At 41.5% G+C, this 12,165-nt stretch overlaps 1 protein-coding gene across 1 annotated transcript in view; it reads left to right on the plus strand.

The window, feature by feature from the left end:
- Nucleotides 1-12,165, plus strand: part of LOC126215358 (uncharacterized) — a 121,399-nt gene that overhangs the window by 91,192 nt on the left and 18,042 nt on the right. The window contains exon 6 of the mRNA XM_049942049.1: nucleotides 1,849-2,028. Within this exon, the coding sequence (XP_049798006.1) occupies nucleotides 1,849-2,028 (180 nt within the window). The remainder of the gene's footprint in view (nucleotides 1-1,848; nucleotides 2,029-12,165) is intronic.

Here is a 12,165-nt window from a genome sequence, read left to right on the forward strand (position 1 = left end):
TAACGTGAAAATTGTGAGAGAATCAGAGCTCTTTCCCCAGAAGCTTAGGCCATAGCTCAAGACAGACTCAAACAGGGCATGTTACACCAGCTTCAAGGTATCTACACTGGTTGTGTCTTTTAAAGATAGCAAGTTTTACTAAGCTTTTGTGACAATGCCTCAATATGTGGTTTCCAATTTAGTGTGTTACTGATGCTAGTAAAAGATGTTGTGTGCAACATTGGCTCTGTTTCAGATAATGCAGTTCATGACATAAGTTCACAGCTTGTAGAAAATAAACTAATGCTAAATTACAGTAAGACTTGGTCTTTACGGTTTCTAACAGACAATTCAACAAAACCTGACATTTTAATTTCACTGAATGGGCATGTGATTATTTAAACTGAACAGGTCAAATTTCTAGGTGTTTAGGTAAATAGTAAACTATCGTGGAAAGCCCACATTCAGGATCTTGTCTAAAGACTTAATGGTGCCATTTTTGCTATTTAAATGGTATCTGAAATAAGTGATAGTTTGATACAAAAAGTCATTTACTTTGCTTATTTTCATTTTCTTATGACATTTGGTATTATATTATGGGGTAACTCTTCCCATTCTCAAAGGATATTTGTGGCCCAGAAACAGGCAGTTCGGGCAATAACTGAATCTATTGTCGACCCTTGTTCATTAGTCTGGACATTCTGAGATTGGCCTATAAATATATATATTCTTTACTGTCATTTATTTTTAACAATATCAGCTTATTCCCAAGAATTAGCAGCTTTCACTCAGTTAATACTAGACAAAAATCCAATCTCCATTTGGGTCGCACTTCGTTGACTCTCGTGCAGAAAGGGGCGCATACATTTTCAATAAGCTACCACAAGAATTCAAATGTCTTAGCAGTAATTCACACTCTTTCAAATAGAAACTGAAGAGCTTCCTCATGGGCCACTTGTCATGTTCTGTCAAGGAGTTCCTTGAAAAAATAAGCTGATTCCTGTGTTATATTGTTGATTTTGTTTACATAAACTTATGGCTTGTCTTTTTTTGGGTTCATAAACATTTTATTTTATCTGTCAGTACTTTTATGCTTTAATTTCATGTACTGCCATATCCCATGACCTTAGAGATTTGCTCCTCAATTTGGTCCTACTGAACTATTCGCTTAAAATAAAAAAATAAAAATAAAATTTCCTGAAGATTATGGTTCCTGCTGACCAGTCAAATGTAGGCAAACTTTAAATTACTGCCTGTGGGTACTAATGTTTGTTGCGAATTTTCTGTGGTGTCTACTGGGTGATGCATGACTGTGCTAATTATAGCATACTGTGATTAATTTATTAAGATGATAATTTGTGTTGGAGAAATGGAACTACACTAAGATAGTAGACATGTAGTACCGTAAGATGTGAAGTTGTTATGAAATCTAAGGGCTAGCTAATGTGGTAAGACACTGGATTAACTGTTATTGTAACAAGGAGAGTAACACCTTATTCTGACAAAAGCACACTGGTAGACACACACAGACAGATTCCCTTCCTGGAGGAGGTTTTGTACGCTCATTGCTGACTCGCCTTAATTTTGTGGCCATAGCTTATCATAAGTGCCCTTCTGACCTCTGATTATTTCGAAAATATTGCTCGGTTTGATGTTGCTTATGCTGCTCTGACACTATCTTCAGTTTTTTTGCCTCCCTGTTTATTGATCGTATTAATGTCTGGGTGTTGACAGTTGGTGATGAGTCAGGTATATGTGAAACAAATTGAAAGCAGGTCATTTAAATTTTCTCTCTCTCATTTTTTTTTCTCTAATAAAGACAAGATAATCTGACACAACTTTAACTATGTATTTAATTGTGTTTTTAAGGGGTCGAGGGCTGAAAAGATTGAGAAAGCTGGATATATGGTGTGGACCCGGCTTGGACAACGAGACAATAATTGCCATCAGCCGCGGGCTCCCCGCTTTGCGGGAACTCTCTGTCTGTGATGCAAGGATACTCTCAGCTGCTGCCTTCTCTGAGATCTACCGCCTGGAACAGCTTGAAATGTAAGCACTGCTACTGACTTTGTAGTGTAGTTCAAACAAAATAACTGGCTAGCTAATGAAACTGTAACTGGCGAAGGAGTTAAGAACTGTATGAGTAATTCATAAATGTGATAACTGAAAATGTGTTCAAAATCGCAAGTGCAGCCATTAAATGAAAACACATTGGGGGCCATTAAAATTGCAACGGTACACAACTGGAACGTGAGGAACATCAAATTTGCTTGAAGGGTACTGAATGTTTGGATATGCAAACAACTGGCATTTCAGTGTAACCCCACAGAGTAAGTAGAAGTAAATCCACTACCTTCTGTATGTGAGGAAAGATTACACAGTAGATTTCACATTCAGAAATCACATTAGACGTTGTTCGTGAAAAGGTTGCATTATACCTCGTGTAAGATGCAGAAATGTCTGTCGGCACATGTCGGGATATGAGAGCAGCACGGTTGTGGCCTCTACAGGCCACCAGTCAAATGTAGGCACGAATGATGTTACTGCTTACATCGGTCGAGATCCGACAACTCTACTGCAAATACGGAACCGATGTATACTTGCACCGAGAATGATCGAAAGCACTTTAAAAGAACAACTGTTTGTTAACTAAACCAAATGTCCTCGGACGAATATCCACACGGCTATATGCACACGTCAAAAAAAGTTTTGCATCACCCCGGTTCCCAGAACTCTTGAAGATAGACGTCGACTGTGGATATTGTATCACAGACACAGTCCCTTTGACTGTTGAGAGATGTCACTAAGCCTGCCCAAAGATGTAAACAATCCTGCTCGAGCAGTGCCTATTAGACGCGAGGGGGTCCGATAGCCGATCAGTTCCAGTCATCCACCAGGAAGAAGGTACACGGCTCGTGTCGTCTGTAGTTCAGTCGTGCCTAGACTGTCAGTGTCGCAATTTGATCACATCTGCATTGTTACTTTGTGCCAGGAAGGGCTTTCGACAAGGGAAGTGTCCAGGTATTACGGAGTGAACCGAAGAGATATCGTTCCGATGTGGACAAGATACGGAGAGACGGGAACTGTCGACGACACGCCTCGCTCGGGCCGTCCGGTGGATGACCGCTGTCTACGGATTAAGCCTCACGGGAACCCTGATAGCACTGCCACCGTGTCGAATAATGCTTTTCGTGCAGCCACAGGACGTCATTTTATGACTCGACTGCGCGCAGTAGTCTGCACGGTGCGCAACTTCACTCCTGATGCCCGTGGTGAGGTCCATCTTTGCAACCGCGACACCGTGCAGAGTGGTACAGATGGGCCCAACAACATACCGAATGTACCGCTCAGGATCGGCATCACGTTCTCTTCACCAATGACTGTCTCTTATGCCTTCAACCAGAAAATCGTCAGAGACGTGTTTGTAGGCAACCTGGTCAACCCGAACGCCTTAGTGCAGCGAGGTGGAGGTTCCCTGCTATTTTGGGATAGTATTATGTGGGACCGACGTACGCTGCTGGTGGTCACGGAAGGTGCCGTAACAGCTGTACAATATGTGAATACCACCGTCTGACCGATAGTGCAACCGTATCGGCAGCATAATGGTGAGGCTTTCATCTTCGAGGATGACAATTCGCACCCCCATCGTGTTCATCTCGTGAATGTCTTCCTTCGGGATAACAACATCACTCGACTAGAGTGGCCGGCAAGTTCTCCAGACGTGAACCCTATCAAACGTGTCTGGGATAGATTGTAAAGGGCTATTTATGGACGATGAGACCCACCGACCACTCTGAGGGATCTACGCCAAATTGCCGTTGAGGAGTGAGACAATCTGGGCTGACGGTGCCTTGATGAACTTGTTGATAGTATGCCATGACAAATACAGGCATGCATTAATGAAAGAGGGCATTCTACTGAATATTAGATGTAACAGTGTGTACAGCAGTCCGGACCACTACCTCTGAAGGTCTCGCTGTATGGTGCTACAACGTGCAATGCGTGGTTTTCACGAGCAATAAAAAGGGCAGAAATGATGTTTATGTTGATCTCTATTCCAATTTTCTGTCTTGGAAGTGAAGTGATGCAAAACTTTTTTTTGATGCGTGTACAACGGAAATGTCTCTGCTGTGGACATCGTGTGTGATGTTCCTACACGATGAATCCTAGAGTTGCAGTAGGAGGCGGCGTGAAGGGTGGGGACGTTGTTGCTGCTGCTGCTGGCATGCAGCAGCTGATGTGCTGCCAGTGAAGATCGGGACAAACTGGGCTGGGTTGCCAGCGTGGAGTGCCGAGATGGAACTGCCGGTACTGCCGAATGGTGGCGTCGGATCTGAACTGCCGGTACTGTCGGCTCCATAGGATCTAAATGACTTTGTACGGTTTTGTAATGGCTTAAATAGTCGGAGCAGACGAGTATTTGCATGGCACTGCAAGGCAGCGTGACTAGGCGTAGCGAAACAGTGTTGTGCCGATAGCGTTCACTGCTGCAACAGGCAGACTTACGTAAGAACATTCCCAAATCGAGATAGGAGACGAGATACTGTCAGAAGTAAAGCTGTGAGGATGGAGCACGAGTCGTGCTTGGGTAGCTCAGTTGGTAGAGCACTTGCCCGCGAAAGGCAAAGGTCCCGAGTTTGAGTCTAGGTCTGGCACACAGTTTTAATCTGCTAGGAAGTTTCAACGTTCCCAAATGTCAATAAACGATCTCGATGAAACTTGGCCAAATAGTGCAGTACATATTTTTTTGTTTGTAGCTAATTTCACTTTTAAGGGATAAAATACACCCTGAAAGACAATTTGGCAGTTTAGGTTTAGAAGGAATATCTTCAAGACAATATATAAAAACTGTTTTTCGTATGAAAGGTCAAGTGTAATTAATATTCTTGAAAACTGTGTAATCAGCTTCTGTAATAATTTGAAATTTTGCAAAATACTGCCTACTGCAGCTCGATCGTATTGTTTCTCAGGTGGAGATTGACATCGTAATCATTCAGCAGATGTAGATCAGAAAGTCTTCTCACAAAAACTTCCAACATTGCCAACTGGATACTCCCCACAGCCGTACCTGTGCTGTCGAGCCCTTTGGGATCACTAGGTGAGAGTGAACGAGTTCTCTGTCTTCGGTTACAATGTTCTATACGGTTCTTTCACACTGACCACTGCAAGAATCTGAGCTTCCAAATATCTTTCGACTCGGTCGGATGTTTGTCTAGTGACATTTTGACGGTGTCACGAGGACATTTGAGGCTCCAAAAAGAAATTCTCAAGTTCTCGGACCAAACTCACCGTTGTTTTCTCTTACAGCTACGAAAAGGCAGCTGGTCAATGTGATAAAACCACTTAGAGCATTGTACGTGAGGAGAAGGAACTCGTCCGTACGGCAATCGCAATAGGCTGGACGGCACAGGTACGGTCGTGGAACGTATACGGCTTTCGATTTTGGAAGTGATGTCAGTCTTGACTTGAGAAACAATGAAATCGAGCTGCAGTCACTAGCACTACACGACCAATTCTCTTCGCCGAGACTTATCGATATATTGAAATATGCCCGATACGTGACAGAATATTTTGAGTACCGTCTGTGACAATTTGGAATCCTGCTGAATTTTGTTTTATATTGTCTTCTCTGTTGTGTATATTACATGAAGAAATTTCATTCATTTTATGTGCATGCCGTAAGAAAACATATGTTTGAAGAATTTCTTTACAAATTATCATCATTGTCATTATTTTCTATAATAATAATTAGTTACTTATTATTTTCAATTATCAAAATACACACACGTGAAATGCTAAACGAAGAAAGAAAAGGAACCAGAATGTAAAATAACAACTGAAAAAATAAAAAAAATATAAGTGAAATAAATAATTTGAATTGTAATGAAAGTTTATATATCTTACAAAGTAAAATCCAGGATGGAATGTAACAATACCAGAGAAGGAAAGTCGCTACTCACCATGTAGCGGAGATGATGATTCGTGGTAGGCACACTGGAAAGATTCACACCATCATAGCTTTTGGCCATTAAGGCCTTTGTCAGCAGTAGACACACATACACACACTCACGCAAACACAACTTGCACACACGTCTGCAGTCTTAGAGAGCTGAAACTACACTTTTATATATCTTAATTAGGTATGTTGAAAATACTCTGACAGCACACACTATGTACAGCTTCTTTTCAAAAAATTTTATTTCAGAAACCAGCTTTATTACATAGGGAAGCTCGAAAGCTTCTTTAATTTATGTTATACGAAAAATTTCATTTCTCGAAATTAATTTGATTTGATTTGATTTTTTATTGGTCCAGTTTTCTCATTCATCACAAATTGTACAATTGATATTAGACAGGTCAAAGATAAGTTAATATAATACATAGTATTAGCAAAATAGTAGGCAAATTAAAAGTAGGTACTTATTACAATTAATTTTGTTACATATTTCGAAATTCTCTGGCAGAATAGAAACAGTGCTTTATTAGAAAGCTTTAAAGCTTTAAATATTGGATGAGTAGCATGTTTTATTTCCTCTGGTATCTTATTGTATAGTATTACATCAATGTTGATTATGCTCCTCTGGTAGGTGGTTGTTCTGTGATATTTTTGATGTATATTTGATTTCCCTCAGGTACCATAGTTGTGTACATTTTTGTTCTGCAGCAGTTTGCCTGTTTTCAGGAGGTAGTCCCTATTGAAAAAGATAGTTTCCTAAATGAATAAACTCGGAACATTTAGAACACCGAGCTCCGTAAAATGGGATTTACAGGACTCCACCTTTTTAAGTCCACAAATTATTCTTAGAGCTCTTTTTTGCATTCTAAACACCTTTACACTGTGAGTTGAGTATCCCCAGAAAAGGTGCGATACCAGACTAGTGAGTGAGTGGAACTGTGCATAGTATGCCTGCAGTACTGTTGTTTTGCTTGTCGTAGCTTTTATCATCTGTGTGCTATGGCCTAAGAATTTTAGTCTTCTAGACAAGTTATTTATATGTGTCTTGCTGAACCCTTAGACCCAAAAATTATGTGACACATTTTCTAGGGGATATATTTTTAACTGTGCTTGAAGAGACATTTGAGTAGTTGGAAGAATTAAATGAAAATCAACACACAGTTTTTTCAGTATTTATAATGAGTTTGTTTTTTGTGAACAACTCAGAAAGTCTTTTCATACAACTTTCTGCTGTGGGCTGCAAAGTTTCTGGACTGGATCCAGTGAGCAATATGCTGGTGTCATCGGCAAACGGGATAGTGTTTGTGGGACTCGAGAAGAGTAGTGGACCTAATATTGAGCCCTGTGGTACACCGTATTTTACTGGTAATTCGCTAGATAGAAAGGAGTTGTTTCTTGTTTTATTCATTTTGTTGAATTCGTACTGAAGTGATACTTTCTGCCTGTAGTTTTTTAGGTATGAACACAACCAGCTATGTGCTACACCTCTTACTCCTCATCTTTCTAATTTTTCGAGCAGAATGTTATGGTCCAGGCCGTCAAAGGCTTTTGATACATCTAGAAAAATACCTGCGGCTAATTTGTGTTGATCAAGGGATTTTAAAATACAATCTAACAATTCGAAAATTGGTGTCTGTGTAGATTTAGACTTTCTAAAACCGTGTTCTTGTGCTGTAAGAGGCTTAAAAGCTTGTCATAGAAGAGTTTTTCTAGAATTTTTGAGAAGGAACTAAACTGTGACACGAGTCGGTAGTTCGATATTTTTTCACAAGAACATTTTTTAGCAGAGGTGAAACTTTTGCTATTATAAAAATATCTGGAAATACACCAGTTTTTAAAGAGAGGTTGAAACTTTTTGCCAAGGGGTTTGCTATGTGGTGAGCACATGCTTTTAATATGAAATCAGGTACTTCATCAAGGCCACTTCATATAGCAGCCGAGATCACTGACTTGCTGGAGAAACTTGGGACCGGTCCTTGGCAGTTTATTTGAATCAGGTCTTCAGCTAGTGAAGCGAAGTATTCATTGAATTTTTCCACAACTGAATTTGGGTCTGTGACTTTTGAGCCTTCTTGTGTTAGTGATAATTCTTTTTCTTTGGCATTGAGCTACAACTTCCTTTCTTTGTAACTCTCCACGGGGATCTCATTTTGTTAGATGAGTTTCTTATCAAATTGTCATTCCACATAATTTTTGCCTCTTTGACTACTATACCGTAGAGTCTTTTGTAGGCTCTTGAATAATCTGCGAATTCTTGTGTTACTTTATATTTCTTACAACAGCACTGCAGAAATCTGTTTTTCTCACTGAAAATTTTTATGCCTTTAGTTACCTGTTGCTTATTATTCTAAGGTTTTACTGTTTTTACTACTTTTGGAAATGCTATATTAAAATAGAAAGATGCTCTGAAAACTCGTGTACACGCTATTAACATTTTTCTGAGTGGCGATGCTTTCCCAGTTTTCCATCGCACTAAATGTAATAAGCCAAATTACCTTTCAGGGCATGTATAACCCCTTAAAAGTGAAAATGGGAACAGACAAAAAAATATGAATCGTACTATTTTTTCCCCTCTACACACCCACGTAGTTTCATCAAGGTTGTTTATTGACACTCGGGATCATTCTGTTGTTTGTTCGGGGACATTCACCCGGCAGCAGTAACCGGTGTGACCATTTTCACTGGCAACGTGTAGCCAATCAGGTTTACAGAACATGGCATCCAACGCAAAACTTCTATTTCTTTGCACCCACACTGTCAGTATAAATGTAAAAAGGGAGAATTATCAGAAAAAGGAATATAGGTGGTTGGTACATAACTTTCTCTGTAAACGGTTTAGTTATTGAGGTTACAGTAAATACGAAAGCTCAGTACGACATACTGAGGGATACAAATTTTTGAGAAGTTGTAACCCCTGCCGAATATCTTTCTGTTAGATTACGCTTTCAGCTACCGAATAGTCGTACCGCTCTTTAATGTACGTGCATAGCATTTCGATATCTAAAATTAGTGAAATAGACTCGAAAGTGTCGGTCTGTTTACATCCTGCAGGAATAGCAGCGAGTGATAGGCGTGCCACTTCAATACGTACAGCTCTTCTCCCGATCTTCGAGAAGGAACGTCTGTTAAGTTCACGGAGCAATCGTGACCTCAGATTGTGAATTCTGCTGTCCAATTCTTTATCTGAAATGCGAAATGGAGGTGCGAGTTGGTGAACTGCATCACGTTTGGCAATGCGGTTTTTGTAATCGGAGAATGTAGAATCCTACAACGAACGTCTTTCACGAAATTCTTCAGTTAGTTTAATCGTATTATTTTTTGTCCAGTTTATCTTGACAAACTGCTAGCAGCCGATCGCCTGCACCCGATACGTAACACGGGGAGCCTGCCTGTCAACTGCGCAGGGATTTGTGCTTTGTTTTCAGTGAGTGAATAGATACGTGCACACGTGCCAGGATATAGAATTTCTCGGATGTTTCAGGCACACGTTTAAGTAACAAATCGATCATTGCAGACAGAGCTTCTGCAAGTAATGTCCGAGAGGACAGATTTATCGTTCCCTCAGCCTCACAGGATCGTAGAGCCGCAGCACGTCTGCCGAGTCGGTTTACGGGTCATTTGCAGCGGGACGAGTACACAACGCGGATAGTAGGACAATATAGGGGGCACGAGATCACGTCTGTTAATTTCTTACTTTTCTGACCTGTGACATGACTTTTGAGGTCTCCGGAACGTCACGACACGGCGACCGTCGTCGCGGCTTCCCTCGACGTCGACGCGGTGAGAGATGTCGGTAGCAGTGTGTCCGACGAGGACGGTGGTCACGGGAGTGAAACCGCATCATTTTTCCGTAAAAGTCACCATTCTGAGCATACTTGAAGATACGCGCATCGACGTGTGGAGTTCGAGAGAAGGGAGAAACATTGCGAGATAACATTTGTGGTACTCGTTCGAGCCTGACACCTGGCGCAATAGTACGAGGTGGCATCGAGTACGTAACGAGATTATGTCTGGTAATTTCTTACTTTTCTGACCTGTGACACGACTTTAGAGGTCTCCGGAACATCTTCTGACAACATAATGCACGAACCGAATCGTCTCGATCCGGAGGACGGTCGGCTGTTGCCGTGGCCGGTGAGTTCTCCGCACCTCTCGTCTGTTTCAGAAATTTGGCCACAGGCTGCCACCACCGTGACTGATGACCTGTGGCACAGAACGTATGTAAGAATAAAATATAAGAATTAATATAAGGACTGATATAAGAATGAAATATAAGAAAGTGTGCATTTAAAAAGATCGTAACGCCTGAAAATATTGTACACACATATATTATATAATAAATGTATGTCACTTATTGTGAAACACAGTCGTAATTTTACAATTAGTATAATGCCCTCGTGTACCTAACTTGATAAGAAACATTCGTGTAGTAATCTTCTATGGACGTGGGTAGATAAATGTAAAACAAATAAATAAATAAGTAAAAGCAGTAATTGGGTTTTGAACTTGGGCCACAAAACTGAGAGGCTGCATTACTAGCCATTGTGACACCATTTCACTTGAGATTACTGCACTCTAAAAGGCACACACGCAAAGTAGCTCAAAAACTTTGGCCGTTGTTTTCCCGAATAAGCTGAGACGTGTGTTCGCTTATTTTGACTCCTCTCGCACTGTGCAAATTTTCTCCCCATCGGGCCAGCTCGATGCACGGCCAGGTCGGAGCTGAGCCGCTGATGCTGCCTGAGGTGACGGCTCTCTACTAAATGTATTCCCTCAAATCACCTAAAAATGTAATAGTGTATTGTTCCTACTGTACTGCAAACCTACAATAAGAAAAGTGGTATTTGTTGTCATTCCTGATGTTGCAGTTTTAGTGGTCAGATTCCCGATGTTGCAGTTTTAATGGAAAGCAGTGTAATTTCCCAGGCGAGTGAAGATACAAAGTACGAAACTCTTCTTACTTTCACATTTCTTACGATAATCGAACTATTCGAGCGAATCGGATCTCTGTAGATTCATTTCTACATCTGCAATCTGCAAGACACCTTTTAGTGTGCAGTGGAAGGTACCTCCGCTACCACTGCCACTGCAGAAGAAGTAATCGAAAACTTTCTGTTTGAGGGCACTGTCGTAGTGTACGTGCGACACAGCACGTGTCCGACGGTGATACGTGAACTCTGATGTGTAGGGACAGATTAGTGAGGCATTCGTGTCTTCCTGACGTGTGTGTGGAAAAAGTGTGCCGTGGCAATATTAGTACCGAACGTGTCCAAACTGGACCAATGTGCTGCTGTTCTTTTCTGAGCTGCCGGAGGACAAACACCGGTCAACGTCAGTCAGAGAACAGAGAATGTGTTTCGGGCAGCACATCTGTCGAAAACCACAATTCGGGAACGGTACACCGACTTCTGTGCCTGTCGCAGTTTGAGACGAGACGCCAGCTGATCTAGGAGGGCGGCTTCACTCGTTACAGATAAGTGGGAGACACTCTAGCACCTGCCCTTCAGTCCCAATTTCTCCCCGTTCGATTATTCTGCAGGCGGTCCGTTAAAAAAGTCCTCGAAGGGTCGACAATTCTTGCCGGACGAGGGTGTGCGGCGGGCAGTTACGGACTTCTCTACGTAGCAGAACACGGTGTTCTTCCGAACGGGTGTCTTCGACTCGTCGTGTAGGTGGAACGATTGCCTCAGTGCTCACGGCCATTTTGCCCGATTACCGTAACGATGCCAAACTGTACGGCCTTCGAATGGGAACTTTTCGATTGCCCTTAATAATTAATGTTCGTCAGAACGTCTGTACAGAAATAGTACCGAGGAATACATTTCACTGTGAGTACTTCACTTACAAAAAAGGAAAAATTGATAATTTGTCCTTGTACTCCTCCACTAACTGACGATTTAAGTGTCTGTCAGTAGGTTGGACATGCAAATAGCTGATTTGAGAGCAATTTGTGAGAGAACCAAATTTTGTGTACATACGATATAAGTAGACCTTTCTTCTGTTCACACTCTGGTACAGTTTGTCACAGAAATACTAGAGACAAGAGAATTAAGTTGTATTCAGCACTTTTTACCCATCTCTTAACTTGTTAAAATTGTCGGAAAAGTGCGGAACAGATTTGGATCACAGAACCTGTGCCTTTTGCACGCAACTGCTGTGCCGACTGAGGTACCTGAGGGCGGCCTACAGCCCACTCTCGTAGGTTTACTGTGGCCAGTAACACTCTCCTA

This window comes from Schistocerca nitens, chromosome 12 (genome assembly GCF_023898315.1).
Source record: "Schistocerca nitens isolate TAMUIC-IGC-003100 chromosome 12, iqSchNite1.1, whole genome shotgun sequence".
NCBI lineage: Eukaryota > Metazoa > Arthropoda > Insecta > Orthoptera > Acrididae > Schistocerca > Schistocerca nitens.